Genomic DNA, 19,282 nt, shown 5'->3' with positions numbered 1-19,282 from the left:
TGGTATGTTACAAAATTAATACTGTAAAAAGAATATTCAGCTTAGAACATTTTGAAACAGTTGCACACCAAATTCCCATTATAATTATGTTGATTGTGGGGTGGGGGGGGCATATTTTGGGAAGCTGCTTTCTGGATGAGACCATCTTACATTAACCAAATGTCTATGGTTTGGGGACCTGGAACATACTTGATGCAAAATGTTCACTTATAATCTATTTACTAAATGTTTTTTGTATTATTCAAAATGTTTTTTTCTTAAATTGACTCAAAGGCAATGTACTCATACGTTAAAATTTTTAATATTCATTAAAATAAAAATTATTCGATCGTATGTATAGTTTAAATGATGGAAAGAAATTAATGGAGCTGTTAAATGTATTTATATTACATATATAGCACACATCTGGCAAAAGGTGAAAAATGTATGGAGTAAAGAGAATATATTTAGTAATTTAATTATTTTAGAAAGTTGATCTAAGATCAAAACTTTCATCGTATCTTCATCTTATGTGCACTTTGAAAAGTATATATCTAGATCCAGTAGTTATTAAAGATATGTTTACATTAAGCTTTTGCCACAAATATATTGCTAATTTATAATATTAAGTTAAAACTTTTTTAAAAATTTAGGTTCTTGGTTTTTATATGTACTATAACGATCATTGTGAAATGGCCATGGTTTTGTTCCCACAGAAGACTAAAAAAATCCAGTGACATGGGCAATTTTATTATTATCCATAAGACTGACTCCTAAGTCTTTGCTTGCTCTTAAATATAGAAAACTTTCTAACAATGAAGCACTGTTGAATTTACTTTAAACTGTATTTAGATTTTATCTTGGGATGTGCTTTATACTTAAGTTTGAACATAGTTATATATGGTATATTTGGAATTCACAAGCACTTGAAACCAAATGGAGACCATTTATAAATACTAAACTCCAGGGGAGCATGGAGCCAGAACATCAAAGAAGAAATGGGTTGTGATATATATATGTATTCTGCCTGACTTTTTTCCTAGCTAGTTCATGGCACTTTTAAAACAAACTTTATAATTCCCTAATAAAGGACTGGTTATTAGCTCTATTCCATTTCCAGGTCTATCTATATAAAAATTATCTAATAATTTTGAAGGCTATTATTATGTAATTTTATATTTAACATGAATATCACACCATCAGCTATTTAACATGAATATCACACCATCAGCGTTGTATGTATGTATATAGAGAGTATTACTGAAACATTCCTTGAGAGAAGAATTTTCAGCAGACTAGGCTGAGACTCTAAAGAGAAATAGGGTTAGGGGATTGCGATGTTGAATTATATCATGAAAACCATTATTTATTTTTATTTATACACACATGGCACATACAAATAAGCACACTAGGTAAAAAAAATACTGCTGACATTTTACATAAATTAGTAATAATGGGTAATTTATAATTTGTATTTATCTTCCCTTATTCACTAGGTATGTGTGTAATAACAGATAATATTCCTAAAATGTTTTTCTATGTGTGCTTAGATCTGCATCCAAATATTCAATTCCGTTTAATTGTTGACTCCCACACCTCTGGTCCGAGTGTGTCCCCAGAGAAGCAGAATGACTTGGATAACTGAGACAGAAAAGTCTTTGGGTAACCTTTTCAAGTCACTCAGATATTTCTGAGTCCTTCTCTTTCCCCAATACTCATAGAGTAATCTAAACTTTCTTCCAGTCAGGATAACTTCATCAGAGAGCACTTGTGGTCAGCTCTCTCCCTTTTCTCAGATACTAGAGTACAGTTCCAAGGTTCAGGTTTACATTTCTCGGTTTCCTTTATCTCCTCCTAAGGCATCATCACAGAGACCTCTAGTCCTACTCTGCCATTTATTTTACCTCTTTTTTATATCCCAATATCCAACTCTGTTATCTAATACCTCTCAAAGCTCTATCTGTACAGTTATACACTGCAAAATGACATTTTGGTCAACTATTGACCGCATATATGGTGGTGGTCCTGTAAGGTTAGTACCATGTAGCCAGAATGTGTAGTAGGCTATACCATCTAGGTTTGTGTAAGTGCTATAGGGGAGGAAGAAATTTTCCTCTACTCCTTTAGGTTCTTCTGGCTAGTCTAAGAAGTAAATCGACATGAGACAGATTAACAGGAGAAAAACAAACAAATGTTTTTTTTGGTTTTTTGGTTTTTTGGTTTTTCTTTTAAAGATTTTATTTTTTCCTTTTTCTCCCCAAAGCTCCCCGGTACATAGTTGTATATTCTTCGTTGTGGGTCCTTCTAGTTGTGACATGTGGGACGCTGCCTCAACGTGGTTTGACGAGCAGTGCCATGTCCACGCCCAGGATTTGAACCAATGAAACACTGGGCTGCCTGCAGCGGAGCACGGGCACTTAACCACTCGGCCACGGGACCAGCCCCCAAACAAATGTTTAATAACATATATACATGGGAGAAACCCAGGAAAACTGAGTAACTCACCAAAATGGCTGAAGCCTTCACCTTGAATTACAATCCTCAGCTAAAGACGAAAGAAGATATTGGGGGTGGGGAAAGTCAGGGACTTCAAAGAGATGGAAAGCAATTCAAGGTAGGTGAAAAGGAGCAAACATTTGGAACACAAGTGTTTGGGCCCACAGAAACAGATGAACACGAGAGGGGAGCCCAACAAACAGGCTTTTCTAGGTTCCTCCCTGTCTACCACCTAGTTTATGTTATGCTAAGGTAATAGCTCCCTTCCTGAGACAGGTTTTTTTAAATCTTAATTCTTTTAGGCAATTAAGGGGGAAGTAACAAGAAAAACTTTCTGAGTCTTTTGTTTCTTAAAAATAATCCTCATGTTAGAGACACATTTTAGGGTAGCAAATTTTGTTCCCCTTCAGTGCACTCTTAAGATGTTTGCATGACTAAATCACCTAACAACGCATTTCTCAGCAAATATCCTCGTCATTAAGGAACACATGACTGTATGTTAGAGGTGATTTCTTTACCATCTTGGAAAATTCTTACATACTAGAATTTTGCATAAGGGACTGTGTGGTTGGAGTGGGATTATATCATGCCTAAGGGCTCTGAGTGAGCTATAAGTCAACATATTAGTAGACTGCATTTTCAAGCTTTGTTTTTGTCTGTATTTTATTATTTTAAAAAAAACTGTAATAGACTTTTGCCATTAACCACATCAGCAATTTACAACATTGAATACAACAACGGTACAGATACCTAAAGGGCTCTTAAGTAGAGCTTTTAGCAAAGAAGTGGTATTGGAACAGACTTGAGCTACAACCTTTTGGGGGCTTGAGTTCTCTTCACTGTATTAATGAAGAGTACACAATAAATAACCATTAACTTGTCTGCTACAAAAGCGAGGGTGAACTTGTTAAAGGCATACAGAGCTTTTCCTTTTTTTTTTTAATCTCCTTTTCATGTAATCCTTCACAAACAATGGTAATTTATAATTTGACATAGAAAAATATATAAATTCAAACATTTAGTACATAATACTTTTCACAACTTCGTTTGTTTTCCCAATATCAAGGTTCCGTAAACAACTCAAGCCTAAGCTAATCTGCTCCAGCTGAACACCCCTACTGCCTGTTAAAATGAGAGAGATTGTCACATAACAGTAGTCATTCATAAACAATATATTTAGGGAAAATTCTGAAATAAGATATTTTGATATAGCTCATGCTTTCTCTATTGTCAGTATGGTTTCTTTCTCTTCTTCCCTGAGATTGGTTGAGAATGAAATCCTTCAATACTTCCCTCCAAGGAACTCTTTGCTATGACCTTTTCAGAATGGGGTTGACCTTGTATGCATGATTTTCTGATTGTCAACTCCACTGGGCTCAGCTTCAGACGGAGAAGGGCCATTGTTGACATACTGCTTCAAATCCCAGGCCAGGGAAGTGAGGACGATGGTGTAAGACATGGAAGGCTTGGTGAGCAGAGGCTCTTTGTTGGATGGGAGTAGAGAGAGAATGAGGCATCGTCTGCCTCCCAGATAGTGCCATTAATTTGAGGGCTGCATGTGGTCAGAACAGTCCGCTTGCTTTTCAGGCTGCATTTCTCCTCAACTTAGTGGTAACTGATATCTTTGCAAAGCTTGAGAAATCCTCTTGGTGGGGTGCAATCATGATAAGCCTCAAAATCTGTAGCAGTAGTTTCAGGGGACAGTGTAATGCTGCTTCTCATGTGCTCAAGGAGCTTGGAGGGGATGGACATAAAGTTCCAGGGCGTTGAGCACCTAGTAGAGAGTCCAGAAATCTAGCATTTTTCCCTGCAATGAAGTTCTTCATTCTGATTATTTCTGGCACTATTCACTCCTTTGTATAGATTCAAGTTTCCATCTTGTTTGCTTTCCTTCACCCTGAAGTACTTCCTTTAATGTTTCTTGTAGTAGAAATTTGCTTGTGGCAAATTCAGCCTTTGTTTGTCTGAAAATGTTTTTATGCCTTCATTTTTGAAAGATATTTTCACTGGATATAGGATTCTAAGTTGGCAGTTTTTGTTCTCTTTTAGTACGTTCAAGTCATTCCATTGTTTTATACCTTGCATTGTTTCTGATGAGAACTCACTAGTATGTCTTATCTTTGTTGCTAGTATAAATGTCTTTTTTTCTGTAGCTGATTTTAAGATTTTCTCTTTATCATTGGTTTTTAGCAGTTTGACTTTGATGTGCTTTGACTTTGCATTTATTTTAGTTTCTTGGTTATGTAGATTTATATGTTTATCTATTTGGAATATTTTAGTCATTATTTTCTCTCCTCCCTCTCTCTTCTCTTTCTATGACTCCAATTACATGTATGTTAGATTGCTTGATGTTGTCCCACAGCTCACTGAGGCTCTGGCTCAGTTTTGAAGCATTCTCTCTCTTGCTTCAGTTTGGATAGTTTCTATTTACTTGTTTTCAGATTCATTGTTTTTTCTTCTGCAGGGTCTAATCTGATGTTAAGCATATCCATTACATTTTTCATTTCGTAAATTGTATTTTTCACCTCTAGAAGTTCCATTATGGTTCTTTTCAGTAGTTTCTATTTATTTTTTCTTTATGTTCATTTTTCTTTTAAGTCTTGGAACATATTTATTGTAGCTGTGACAAAGTCCTTGTCTGTTAGTTTCATCATTTCTGTCAAGTTTGGGTCTATTTCTATTGACTGGTTTTGTATCACACTTTCCTTCTTCACTTCTTGACTAGATGATGAACATTGAAATAGTATATTGTTTACTGTCTGGGTTTTGTCTTCCTTGAAAAAATGTTGAGTTTTGTTTTGGAGTACATTAATTTATATGTGAACCAGACTGAACTTTTGGAGGCTTATTTTTAAGTTTTGTTCAGGTGGATCTAAAGCAGTGATGTCTAATAGAAGTTTCTGCAATGATGGAAATGTTTTATATCTGCACTTTCCAATATGGTAGCATTAGTCACATTTAGCTACTAAACACTTGAAATGTGTCTAGTGCAACTGACAAACTGAATTTTTTGTTTTATTTTAATTAATTTAAATAACATGTGGCTAGTGGCTACATATTTGACAGGGCAGGTCTAGGTTACCTCTACTCTCATGCCAGTTTATCCTTACTCCTAAAGAGTGATCTTTCTGAAGTCTATATACTGAATGCCCTGTGTATTCAGTGAAGCATCTCTGGCTGAGGAGAACTTGAATGTCTCCTAGTCTCATGCAAGCTCTGGCAGTTGTTCAGTTTACAGCTCCCTACTACAGGCATACATCACTTTATTGCGCCTCACTTTATTGCGCTTCACAGATACTGTGGTTTTTATGAGACCCTGCACCAGCAAAAAATTACAGCTCTCTGTAAGCTCAGATTATGGTTAGCATTTTTTAGCAATAAAGTATTTTTTAATTAAGGTATGTACTTTTTTTTAGACATAATGCTATTGCACACTTAATAGACTATAGTATAGTGTAAACATAACTTTTATATGTACTGAGAAACCAAAATATTCATGTGACTCACTTTACTGCAATACTCATATTATTGCAGTGGTCTGGAACTGCAGTATGTCCAAGGGAGGCTTGTAGTTATTCTTTAGCCAGAAATTGACCTTCCTGGTTCTGCAGAGTCTCTCTCTACCTACATATAGCTTAATATTCAGCTGAACACTCAAGTGGACCCCTATGTAGATTTCTAGAATTTTTCTCTATATGTTTTAATACTCTGCTCCATAAGTTCCAGCTTCCTCAGCCTCCCTAACCAACCATCTCTATCTCTTTAGCTCATTGAGACTGCCAACCTCTGCTTGGGTTCCCCGACTCTGTGTAGCAGCCCATAATATACCTCCAGGCAGAAAAAACTGAGGTGATGCAGGGCTCATCTCATTTGTTTCCCCTCTTCTAGGGATCACAGTACTACACTGCCTATTGTTTAGTATCGGAAAAGGTTAAAATTTTTTGTCCAGTTTTCTAGTTGTTTATGGCAGGAGGACTAATCTGGCACCAGTTACTCCATCTTGTTCTCAAGCCAGTAGATTATGTCTTATTCCAACACCTCTCTTCTCAATCCAGTAGCAATGGTTGCTGCCTTTGTTGGAGGCTTGTAGCACGTTAAAACATTGGAGATTTTTCATCCCTGAAAAATTATGAATTTTGTCTGTTTATTCTTAATGACTGTAGTAATTTATGTGGGGATTCTCCTATGTACAAAATTTTCACAACAAATAGTTATTCAATGTATATCACAAACTAGTGGGTTAAAATTTTAAGTACTTAAACAAAAGTATAAATATTGAGACTATATTCCTACCCTGAGAAGAGAAAGAGGGATGGATATAAGTTTGTTATGTTTATTTTTTAATGGAATGCAATAAACAGTCATTACTTAAAAATCCACCTGTACGTTTTCTGTTGTACTGTCACTGCCCAGCAGCCACTTCTTTCTCAGTCCTTAAAACAGCCCATTGAAGAAGACAGTATTGTTATCTCCATTTTACACATAAGGAAACTGAGACACAGAGAGGTTAAGCAACATTGACAGGGTCACTCCGCTAGTAAATGGCAAAACTGAGATTTGTATGCAATCAAATGTATGCAGGTAGTCTTGCTTCAGAGTCCATGTTCTTAAGCACTATTAAGAAACTTTCAGAAGACCTAACAATGTGAACAGTACACAGATGAGTATTTGAGGTGTAAATAATTATACATGCGTACACAGTCACTTTATTCCCATTTTCAGATAAAGAAACAGACTGAAAGAAGTTAAGTGACTTTCTTGGTGTCACAGCCAGTAAGAGGTAGATTTGGGATTGAAACTATGTCTGTTTGGCTCAAAGAACTATCTATGTGGATGGTCATCCCTTCTATTTTTTAAAATGAAAAAGTGAAATATTGGAAACAATAGGGGTAGTCGTTAAGTAAATCATGGCACAATGCAAGTGATAAAATACCGTACAACTCTCTTTCTTTTAAATGTTGAAGAATATTTTTTGACAGGGAGAAAAGCAGTATGTAGAAGGATAAATATTTGTTTATAAACATTTATGTGAAGGAAGACCTACTTGCTACCAAACATACTGCTTTTATTGATAAACATATTGAGACTTAAGGTGATATTGTTCCAAGGACATTAAGGGAAAATCCTAGCTTTGTGGTAGTTTCTACTGTAAAACAGGCTTTCTTATGAAATAATTTCTGTTTAAATCTACAAATTCCTGTTTTTTCTACCTAACTACTTTCATTTTGTCTATTCCAAATATTTACAAAACTAGATTTCCTTTCATAAGTGATTTATGTTCTGTTTAATTTTTCTGGAAGCTGTTAGCAGGAGTCTGGTAACAATTAGTTTAAAAAAAAAAGACAAAAAGGAAATTCTTTTCTAGGAAAAATTATAGTCTCCATGTTTTTCAACTCTGAAATCTTTAATCCATCTTCATATGTTAAAATAAGTAACTTACTCAGATTGGCTTTTCATTGCCTAAATAGCTGGTATAAGAAAGAAACTGACTTGGCAGAATAATGGTGAGTAAAGAAAAATTATGTGAAGGCAGGAAAAAAAGAAAGAACAGCTCTCTGCCCTCCATCTCCGTTTATGCAAAAGGCATAGGCTTGCACGAGCTGTCAAACTGCAGCACAAGAGGCCGAATAAAGAAAGTAGGCATGGGCAGCTTCAGGCCATGCGACTGGTCTCCTTATACCACAACAAAGCAAGCTGCAGTCCCACTTCTCAGTAGCCTCTTGTCCCGTGTGGTGGGTTCCTAGTGCCACTTCAACAGTCCTGAACCTTTCATTCTGCTCAAGAGAAAGAGCTTCCACGAAGACATAGCAGTTCATAGAAGGTCTTGAAGAATGTGGAGATAAGGAAAAGATTTTCATCTACTTCCATTATTTCCAGGATCATATTGATGGATTTCCTTTGTGATGTATGGTCACCTCGCCTGAGAATTCTACAGGGGGTATGAAAGGCAAAGCCAGGCTACTCTCACCCTCACTCATAGCAACTGCTCCTAGACTCATAGTTACTGTGGTTATTAACGTAAACTACTCATGGGGAATTGGTCTATGTTGAGGAAATTACAAGAATATTTATAAGTATTCTTTCCTTCACATGTTTGCTTTGAGGGGGAAGTTTCATTAGATGGGCCCTACTTTGTGTCTAAAACTAAAAGTCTATAACACTATAACCCCCAAAACTCTTTTCTTTCCTTTAGGTATAAACCATTATTTTAAATATCAGTGCTTACCTCTTTAAAGAACTATTATTACTTGAAATTCACTGTAGAAACAGACAGGTTGCATCATAAATTTAGATACCCAGGGGCCAGCCCCATGGCAGACTGGTTAAGTTCGTGCGCTCTGCTTCAGCAGCCCAGGGTTTCGCTGGTTCGGATCCTGGGCGCAGACATGGCACCGCTCATTGGGCCATGCTGAGGTGGCGTCCCACATAGCACAACCAGGGGCACTCACAACTAGAACATACAACTATGTACTGGGGGGCTTAGGGGAGAAGAATAAAAAAGAAAAAAGAAGATTGGCAACAGTTGTTAGCTCAGGTGCCAATCTTTAAAAAAAAAAATTTCGAAACCCAGATGTTGCTTTAAGTGTCATTTTTAAAAGTGTTTAAATTAAAAAAGAACTTGGGAGAACTTGTTTTTGTCAGTGTTGTCAGATGATAGTCAGTTACATTAATTTTCACATTTTTTCATATTATATATGACATGTTCTTAAAAAAATCAGAAAATACAGATAAGCAAAAAGAACATTAGAAAATTTCACCCATTGAGAAATAATCATTAAGATTGAAGAAAAGAGGAAGAGAGAATCAATAAAGATAAAAGATGTAATTACTATATTTCATCTGTTTTTAAGATGCACATCTTTTCAAATTTTAACATGTCTGAAATCAGGATATGTGAAGGAGTTTAATTGCCTTTTTTAGTGGTACATGTACAACGATGCTTCTTAAATTTGATGGTCTTGTATTCAATGAAATATAGCAATAGAGTCTTTGTAATTTGGGGTATAGATTCTTACAGATAGAATAGCAAATCTGAAGGACAGCACTGCATTGCACAGAGTGCTTGCACTGACTGAGGATGCATTTCCAATAGCAGAGTGCCTCTCTGGAACTGGTCTCTAGGGCGTGCTGAACTCTGATTCCATTCCTATCCTCCTCTTCACTGCTATACCACTCCAGTGGAGAAAGAGAAATAGTTAGGGATTGGTTCTGGCACTATAGAATAAGTGGCCTTAGCATCCATGTTTTAATTCTCACAGAGAATGTCAGACTGGTAGGAGCATCTTTCTGAGGCCATCTCACCTTCACTTCAACTTCAGTAGAAAGTACAATCACTGGTGATTAGTCTTGAGGCAGAAAATAGCTGTTAAGCTTAGAATATTTTTGATAGTGACTATTATGGTCTTGTGTAATATTTCATGTTAAATAGTTTGTTTCACTTATTGGATAGTAAATATTTCTATTTCATGGTCCTTCATGTCTTTGTATTACAGTATATGAGGACAGAGCTGTTTAATTCAAATAACACTGGTGTATAATCAGATAGCTTTTTTAAACTTATCCTGTACATACCTGTATATTATTTAAATGCAAAGCAAGTATCATGTATATATGTACTTTATTTTTTATTAGCCATTTTATTTTCATAAAACCCATGGTTTGGGTTTACTTCTAACTAGAAATTTAATAATTTCTTCCATTTATATACATGCAGGAAATACTAAAGAATGAAAAATATAGAGAAGAAATAAAAATAAAAAGCAAAGATTTTTATGAAAAAGGAAAACTCCTTAGTAAAGAGAACAACGAGGAACTCTTGGCTCCACCAGTGCAAACTCAGATTAAAGGGCATGCCTCTGCTCCGTACTTTGGAAAGGAAGAACCCTCAGCAGCTCCCACCAGCACTGGCAAAACCTTTCAACCAGGATCCTGGATGCCACAAGATGGCAAGAGCCACAATCAATGAATGCAGTGTGGTAAAATCATTTCATTTATATGTATGTGACTACTTTAATGAATAAAAGAGGTAAAAAGTGACTTTGTATTTTCTGACTGTACAGTAGTTCTCTATTCCATTGCACTTAAGAATTCATTTTTAGTATGTGTAAGAAATGTGAGGTGATGAACTATAGAAACCTAACTTCTTTTAGACTTAAAATCCTTCACTTGATTTAGTCATCATTCTGTTTATGAATTTGCCTAGTTTTTCCCTCCTTGCATTGCTCCAAGAAAATTTGGTTGATAAATGAAAAAGACACCATAAAGACCTTGATGAGTAGATGGGACAGAAGCTAGCTTATGATGGGATTGAGGTTAGAGTTTGAAGACAGGAATTAGGACCAATAGAAGTCGGCAGTCCATCACCAAAGTCTGAAAGGAAAGTGAACAGAGAAATGGTATAATAGCTGGAGTTCCATGACATTAAAAATTACTTTGAGAAAACGGGGGAGGGTTCTCAGAAGGCAGTTGCACTGAGAGTGAGGATTCCAGTGGCTTGTATATTGAAGAACAGTGTAGAAGATAATGTGAAAACACTGATTTTATACAAAAGTATTTTTGAAGGGAGGGCCATACATTTTCTGAAGTACACAGCCAAGTTTTTGTTGCTAATAAAGAGTTCTAATTCTAATATAGAGTTCTCACAGTGTTTGGCATTATAATAGGTGCTCAATAAATATGTACTGAATAAGTGACCCAAATTTTAATGCTTTGAATAATACAAGGAAATCCTTGGTTAAATGTTAACAATGAATTCCTAAAAACACAGAGGTTAAGATTTTTACTTAATAGAGGGTAAAAATTGTAATTGCTTGAGAAATAAACTACAGAAAAATACAACTTTATAAAACTTTACACTAAAACAAGTAATCAAATGTAATCACCATAACATACTTATTGAATGACAAAAAAGCTCCTAGGTGATAATACTAACATTCCAGCAGCCCCGTTAATATCAGGTTAGCCATTCTGTCTCTTTACATCATCACAAAGTAATATTACATTTACCGTACAGGCAAAAAAGGAACTAGCCACTACACAGTATAAAAAGAGGTAATATTTGTAGTATAATTGATTGTAAATTAAGATGTTCTTAAATCGTGTGTTACAGGAAAAATGTTGTAACATGCTAGAATATTTCTGCCAAATTCCTATTAGCTTATTAGTTATCTTCCATATACATCTTTTGTAAACAAATGCCAGTCTGTTTATAAATATCTTAACATATGACAGAATATACATTAATTTTAATTTTCATGGTTTTCATTTTAAAATATCTCTTTTACATAAGCAGCAAAAGAAAATCTTAGCCAAGAGTCCTTGTGGGAAAATACCTTCTGGTACGGTAAGATGATGACCCTGGCCCACCATTATTAGTAGAGCATGCACTTTCAAAGGGATTTTGAGAAGTGGGAATGAACTTTGTAGTAACCCATCCACATTCCTTTCTCCAAGTTTTTTTAGGGTTTTTTAACATTTTTTTAGGTGTGACTGGTTGAGTGTTAGGTGGTATATGAACAGAGTTAAATGTCCTACATAAAAATTGGCCCTTAATCTTGGCCTAATTAAGACTGCCTTTCTAAACAATTTCTTTTATACTTGGCTTTTAGGCCAGACAACATGGAAAGTAGAATTAAAGCATTAAATAAAATATTAGCTTGTCCACTGTATTTCACATTTTAAATAGTTATATTTGGGGCATTTACAAGTTGTTTTAATGAAAATGTCTTTCTTCATCTCTTCAAGACAGACTTCAAATCTATGCAAATTTTTAATTTCAAAAGTAAAAATGTTCATTTTGAAATAAAGAGTGTCATATATACCTTAAGTACCTTAAGTACTTCCTCAGAGGTAAATCCTGACTTCCTATGCCTCGCTATACATGCATATAGCATTTTTTTTTCAGTAATGGGCTTATTGCATTATATGAACTGCTTAAATATAGAAAATGTGTTGGCTGTCGAACTTAATCATGTAAGTCTAACCTATTGGCTATGCCTTGGGTATTTGAAGTTAAAAATCAACAAAAATGGAGGAAATAATTTTTTTCCCCATTATCTGTTACCTTTTCCATTTCTACTTCTAACAGATTTCTGGCTGTCATTTATTTCTTAATTTACTCAGCCTTAAACCAATACCATTGCTTTTAATGCTGTCTCGTCAGCCATACTATTTAAACCTTAACCTGAGTTTATTTAGACCAGGCTTTCTCAGACTGCATTTGTGCTCTTTAGGGAAAAACAGGGTGAGGGGAGTCTATGGTAGTCATATTAAGACTCCAAGAAATCATGCAGGAATGAATCCTAAGTTTTACCGTGTGTTTCCCAAACTTTTGGTATTTGAACATGGAATCCCTTTGAATGTTTGAGAAATACAGAATTTGTCCTTGTATCTTTATTCCAGATATGAAGGAAATCAGTAATTTATAACCAATTGCGAACATAAAAACAATCACTTCCAAATAGGAACCAAACTTCTTGTAACTTAAAACTAGATGAAGTCTAACATGCCCTTGGCCACTTTCCTTTACTTCATGAGTAAGCAAAGAAGGAATGGGTGAGGAGCTGTCAATTATAATTTATCTCAACACTGGGTTTCCAGCTCACAGCTTCCCAAGCTTATTTCCAGTTTGCTTACTGTAATTTCAAGAAATAAAAAATGTCCTTGCACATATGATACAGTAATACCATGCTGAACTTTATCACATGGACACTATGGTCAAATTCTGACACACAAACTTACTTTTTTTTTTTGTAAAATGTTTGTTACAGGCAGCCTGTTTGTTTTTTCCCCAAAACTAGCCATAAAAAGGATATTGACTGTTATTAGTTCTCAGAATTTCAAAAACAACATAAATAGGTAGGCAATTTTTTAAATTAGTATTCTGGATAATAGTGTATGGGATTATTTCAACAATAGTCCTATGTTACAATAAAAGAAGATTGATCTTTTTGAAGAATCCCAAACCTCACAATAGTCTCTATTTTACATCCCTCCTCCCTCATACACACGCAAACATACAGATACAAATATGATAAAACTTTGTTGATCTCACATGTATAAAAAGGCCCCATAAATGTTGGGAAAAACTGAAGAAATAATATGGCCTATGTCAAACAAATACAAAATTGGCATGTGTTAAGACTTTAACAGAAATTATAGAAAAATAGACTTTTAAATACCTTTAAATTGTCACAATAGAATCAATGAACCACAGCCTTAGTAGATAACTGAGAATTATGTTGAATATCTTTTGCTTCAGTACTTTTACTCTAAAATGTGGCCATAAGCAAGACATACGTATATAAATTCCTTCCATAAACAGCTTGATTGCAGAAGCTCAAAACACATTTTGAATATATCTTAACCGAGTTTTTCTTAAAGTGGGCTCTGCAGACCCACGAGGGCCAATAGTTGTATACAAGGGTTTTTTTTAAAGATTTAATTTCAATGATAATATAAAAAATATATCTTCCATCACCTGAATAACTGATAACAATGAGTTATTTCAGTGCCTGGAGATGTAATGTTGATTACACTGGTGCCAAGCAGGAACTGACGACCTAAAAACCTAAAATAATAGTATAGTCGTTCCCCCTGATCTGTGGGGCATAGGTTCCAGGACCCCCAGTGGATGCCTGAAACCTTGGATAGTAACAAATCCCATATATAGTATGTTGTTTCCTATACATACATACCTATGATAAAGTTTAATTTATAAATTAGGCACAGTAAGAACTTACCAACAATAAAATAAACAATTATAACAATATACTGTAATAAAAGTTAAGTGAATGTGGTCTCTCTCTCTCTCAAAATATCTTATTGTCCTGTACTCACCCTTCTTTGTGAGTGATGCAATGTCTAGGTGATGAGATGAAGTGAAGTGAATGATAAGCACTGTGATGCAACATTATTTTCGGACCCCAGTTGACCACTGGTAACTGAAACCGCGGATGGGGGTGGGGGGCTACTGTAATAAGTGTTGTTCAAACCAGTCCATAAACATTCTCAGGGGTCCTTAGGTTCTCCTATTTGAGAAACACTGCCCTCAACTTTTACAAGTATGTTTAGTTATAAATGAAATTTTTAACCCTCTAAAAAGTCTAACTTCCATGAATTACTGAATTATTACCTCCCCCTCAAAAAACAAAAACCCAGGACTTCTTTATAAAAAAGTATCAAATTTATTTCAATATCTAGTTTCATTTTTCAATTAAAGCTATTGGATAAGTTTTTGTAATTTAAAATTATCAGAGATGAGGAAAACGTTAATAAGATATTAAATACAATGAATAAAATGATTGGACCAATCATTTATAAAAGCCATATTTAATAGTAAAAAAATCCAGTTTTACTACTTAACTGAAGGAAATATCCTTTGGCTCTTTATTTTGAATTTTAACACATTCTCATTTTGACATAATTTACCTTTTCACCCAATTACTAGTATGCCCAACAAAATTTTTCCAAATTTTAAGCTTTTGTTTACCACTTGTGAAATCTGACTTAAAGTTCCTCAAAAGAAATCAAAATTTTAATTTTCACCATGAACCTGTTTGATCAAACAGTATAGGACATTACCACCATGAGTTAAAACAATGAATGGAATAGAAAACAAAAGTGGTATCTATATAATCAGCAAATTATCTGATAAGACATTTTAACTACTTCACATTTCCACTTAGCACAAGTACAAATAAAGTGCTTCCAAGGTACTACAAGGTTTGGGGTTTTTACTGCAAGCTTTAAATCATAGTGTTACTCAACGAGTCATCTAAGAAAATGGCAGTGTCCATAAGTACAAAAATTGTTACATCCAGTAGGTGGTATTCTACATAGTCAAGATAATAAGAGAATTCTTTATAAAATTAGATTTTAAAAAATGCAAAATGACCAATAATTACCAGTATCTCAAAGGCTAACATCAGAAAAATGCAGAAAATAGAAGTACTCATTATTTTGCTTTGAGAAAGCCAGAAATGATTCTATTCCAAGAAATAAGCAATGATAAAAGATGTAATTAATTTACTGTATCTCTTTTAAACCAAAGCATACTTTTCACTCAGAGAGGACAATGCTGATTTTTACATTCTTAATTTCCTTTATCTAGACCAGGACCCTATTTTAAGCCATATTTGAATGGAGTTCATAATGAAAAGTCATTTTTCTCCACAGGATGTTTTCATTTCAGTATATAAGTTGCAAAATGGCAAATGACTAGGTCACCTATAAAGAATTTGTAGCATAATAAATGCCAATTTACAAGAACTGTCCACAGACTTTTACACCAAAACCTAACAGTTGCTACACAGTACATTAAGAGGTCAGAACGTGATTCTTCCATAAGCTCAGACTTCCTTTACTAAATAATACTGTCATAAAATCCAGAGAAGAAACTCTAGTGGGGCCCTTCCAAATTCATAATTTTCCAAATGATTTTCTTCTGGTTTGCGCCGGCTGTTCATTCCTTCAATCCTTTTTCAGTCGTTTAGCTTTTGCAATATTTTCTTGACGTTTTTGTTTCTTCTTTTGCTCCTTTTCCCTGGCCTCAATCATCTTGGCTAATTTCCAGGACAGTACAGCACTTGCTAGAAACAATGGAGTAAGGGCCAAAATAACTGTTGTAAGGAAGCCATATGGGTCCTTTGCAGCCCATTCCACAACATACTCAGCCCAAGCCTTTATATCAAACATCTTTGTAGTGGTCTTAGGGAAAGAGGTGGGGGGACAAGAGAAAAAGACTATGTGGTTAATCAAATTTTGAAAAAGTTACATCATACAATCAATTAACTTAGAATTCCATTAGCACTCATTAGTTTTTTGTTTTTAAAAAGTACTGATTAGGGGCCTGCCTGGTGGTATAGTGGTTAAGTTCGCACACTCTGCTTCAGCAGCCTGGGGTTCGCAGGTTTGGATCCCAGGTGCAGACCTACACACCGTTCGTGAAGCCACACTGTGGCAGTGTCCCACATACAAAAAAACAGAGGAAGATTGGCACAGATGCTAGCTCAGCAAAAATCTTCCTCAGGCAAAAATAGGAAGATTGGCAACAGATGTTAGCTCAGGGCCACTCTTCCTCACACACACAAAGTACTAATTAGTTAAGGAAAAAGAATTCAACTAGGACACCAGAAGAGTGACACTTAAAAGAGTCCATGTGGCATCTGTGATAAGGACTGTGCATTCTCACATACCTCCTATATTCAAGACACACTTTATTTAGCAGCAGACTTTTATAAGGATCTTGAGTTTTATGCACTCATTCCAGGAGACAGCTGAATCCTGTTTATCATTTTTTGACACAGCCTTAATACCATGAAGTACTAATTAACAAAAGTATGAACTGTCAAATTTGGTGTTTGAAAAGGACAAGCCTCAGAGTATATTAAATGCATGGAGGAAGGGAGGTAATGGATGGCTGTTTCCAAAAATGAAAAGGAAAAGGTAAGGGAGCCATGATAATATCTGCATTCATATGCTAAGAGATAAATGCAAAATGTGACATGCTATTTCATGTCCTCATTTCAGCTCTGAGGACATAATTTAATAAATTTAATAAATGAGAAAATTAACCCTAACAGGTGACATGTATTTTGTTCCATTTCAAGGTGGTAAGGGAGGGCCATCTGGCAAATGAGGACGGTACGGATTTGAATGAGATTTTCTATTTTGCCCCAGAGGTTTTTCAACCTTTCCTGTTTGTGTCAGCCCCTGTTCAAAGTGGAGAATTAGAATACCCGGGTAGGAAGGGGCGTATATACGGTCACTTACAATTTCAGTTGGGATTTTAAAAAGCATCTACCTTATGCTGGAGCAGTTCTCTCTAACTTTGTCCTGGGTTATCAGAGAGCCAATCAGAACTTCAGATGACCCTTGGCTGGTTGTCTTCTTGAGCTCTACCATACACTTCTGAGAGAAGATTTAAATTCTCTATGTTGAGTGGCTTGAAAAGAATAGATAAAAGAAAGTTTAAGTTGCAACTTTCAGGATAATTACAATACAATTTTAAATGGAAAATTTCCCAATTCTACATATGCAACCTATAAATAAAATGTAGAATTACCTAGCACATTATAGACATTTCCTATCTCTTTCTTTCTTCCTAACTTAAAGAAAAATAATTACTACAACTGCAAATGCCCTGTAAGAAAATCCTAATTACTGGAGAATCAAGTTTTTCACAAAGCTACCTATTTCAACAATAAAATTATTTATGAAGCTCAATGATATATTAAAAGACAAGTCGGCTCACTCATAATGTTACAGCATATCCATTCCCAGATCTTCAACTTTTTATACTAAAAATGTTCTCATTTATAGAATTAGATACATAATTACAAAATCAAACATCTCACCTTACTCTAAAGGGTTTTTTGGTCTCCCTATCGTACAATCCGTGTTCTTTATAGAAAAATCTGGAGATAATCAAAACAAAATAAAAATCACCCACAATCTCATCACTTCAAGAAAACTAATGTCGCTGGTTTTAATTATATCCTTCCACGGTTTCTTCATATTTTCAACTGAAAATACATTAAAGTGGCTGACACACTGTTAAATCTCCTAGCCCCCCAGAATTCGTACGGCCCCACGCACACAGTCGGGTCTGGGCTCCACTGAGATCCGTGTTTCTTCAGCTTCTCCAGCCCAGTAATGAACTAACTCACGCAAGATTCAGAGATCAGGAACGCACTTGAAGTCAAGCGGGAGTGAATAACCTGGTTTATGGCAAAGTTTCAGCCATTAACACTAAGAAAGGAGTTACTGTCCACAGGCCACACACGTCCCGTGCACCCCAACTTCGGACACAAGCGCCCGCGGCTCCCACACTTTCAGGGTAAATATTACTCTTCTTCCTTCTGAAATGGGACGACTGGGGTGATCTCCGGCCCAGACCCGCGCCGCGCCCGGAGCTGCAGCTCGCGGCGTCTCAGCGCCCTCCGCACTGGCCTCCCGCCTCCGTCCGCCTGCCCCACCCCCCAGCCGCCCGGCCCTCGGGGCCCCGCTGCCGGTCAGCAGCCCTGACGAGCGCGGCCTGGCGCGGCTCACGGAGCCCGCGCCGCCGTCTCCGCCCGACAGCGGCAGAACCAGCGGCAGCGCCGCCTCCGGCCTCGCACGCATGACGACCGGGACCCTGGCCTCGGACCCCGACTCCTACCTCACCGCCGAGCCGGAAGCAGGAAGGAGGAAGCCGCAGCCCCCCCGCCCCGCCCACAGGCCCGGCGCAGCCCGGATCCGGCCCGAGGAAGTCGCGGGGCCAGTTTCCGGCCGCGCCATTGCCGTGCGGATCCCGGGACCGCGACTCCGAAGTCGTGGGGCGGGGAGGCGGGGCGGGGCGGGACGGCGCTGGGGCTTCCGGGGAGAGGCAGGTGAGGCCGCGCGGGCTTGGCGGCGGCGCCGGGGCCGGCCTCCGGCGTCCGGGAGCGGGCCTTCGACCTCTGCCCCCGAGGTCAGCGGGGAAACAGTCCCCTGCCGCTGGAGTGAGGCCCGGGGGTGGGGGTGGAGGGTCCCGCAGCGGGTCTGGGGCCCCTGGAAACTCAGCAAAGAGCGGCAGCAAGGAAGGAGTTGGTCCCCACAAACCGCCCAGAGTCAAGGTGAGGGTCACGCCCCGACTCCTGAAGGTTGTGGCGAGTGCCTTCTGGTTACAGCCCACCCCTGCCGCTCTCGGAATCTGGTGGGACAGAGTTCGAGCCTCGTGGAGGAAACGGAGCGGCGGCTGGGCCGTGGCGCCTCCACTGAGGGAGAATGCATCCATGCTGGCCGGAGAGGGAGTTTTGTTGTTTTCTGTTTGTTTTTAATTTCAGAA

The 19,282-nt window shown here is 37.1% G+C and overlaps 2 protein-coding genes across 11 annotated transcripts in view; one reads left to right on the top strand and one right to left on the bottom strand.

Moving 5' to 3' along the window:
- NDUFAF2 (NADH:ubiquinone oxidoreductase complex assembly factor 2) overlaps positions 1-10,512 on the top strand; it is a 149,310-nt gene extending 138,798 nt beyond the window's left edge. For 5 of the 6 annotated variants that reach the window (XM_014865774.3, XM_044772113.2, XM_044772117.2 and 2 more), the window contains one exon: positions 10,190-10,512. In XM_014865774.3, the coding sequence (XP_014721260.2) occupies positions 10,190-10,441 (252 nt within the window). In that variant the 3' untranslated portion in view covers positions 10,442-10,512. Of the gene's footprint in view, positions 1-10,107 lie in introns of all 6 variants that reach the window. The other variant, XM_070519627.1, reaches the window with a different exon arrangement.
- A 4,125-nt stretch (positions 10,513-14,637) lies between these two features.
- SMIM15 (small integral membrane protein 15) lies at positions 14,638-18,628 on the bottom strand. 5 transcript variants are annotated; one of them, XM_044772105.2, is made up of 4 exons: positions 18,073-18,628; positions 17,832-17,891; positions 17,279-17,419; positions 14,638-16,182 (listed from the first exon to the last, which is right to left on the bottom strand). In XM_044772105.2, the coding sequence occupies exon 1, from the start codon at positions 18,595-18,597 to the stop codon at positions 18,238-18,240; it is 360 nt and encodes a 119-aa protein (XP_044628040.2). In that variant the 5' UTR covers positions 18,598-18,628; the 3' UTR covers positions 14,638-16,182; positions 17,279-17,419; positions 17,832-17,891; positions 18,073-18,237. The 5 variants fall into 5 exon arrangements, with proteins under 5 accessions (XP_044628040.2, XP_070375729.1, XP_070375730.1 ...); XM_070519628.1 differs by having other exon boundaries at positions 17,832-18,628; XM_070519629.1 differs by lacking the exon at positions 17,832-17,891.
- Between the last annotated feature and the right edge of the window lie 654 nt (positions 18,629-19,282).

This window comes from Equus asinus, chromosome 10 (assembly GCF_041296235.1).
Source record: "Equus asinus isolate D_3611 breed Donkey chromosome 10, EquAss-T2T_v2, whole genome shotgun sequence".
NCBI classification, from domain to species: domain Eukaryota; kingdom Metazoa; phylum Chordata; class Mammalia; order Perissodactyla; family Equidae; genus Equus; species Equus asinus.
This window is presented reverse-complemented; position numbering and strand designations above follow the sequence as displayed.

Excerpts from the sequence above, each read along its gene's own strand:
- SMIM15 (XM_070519628.1), bottom strand. The coding sequence starts at position 18,597 with ATGCGTGCGAGGCCGGAGGCGGCGCTGCCGCTGGTTCTGCCGCTGTCG.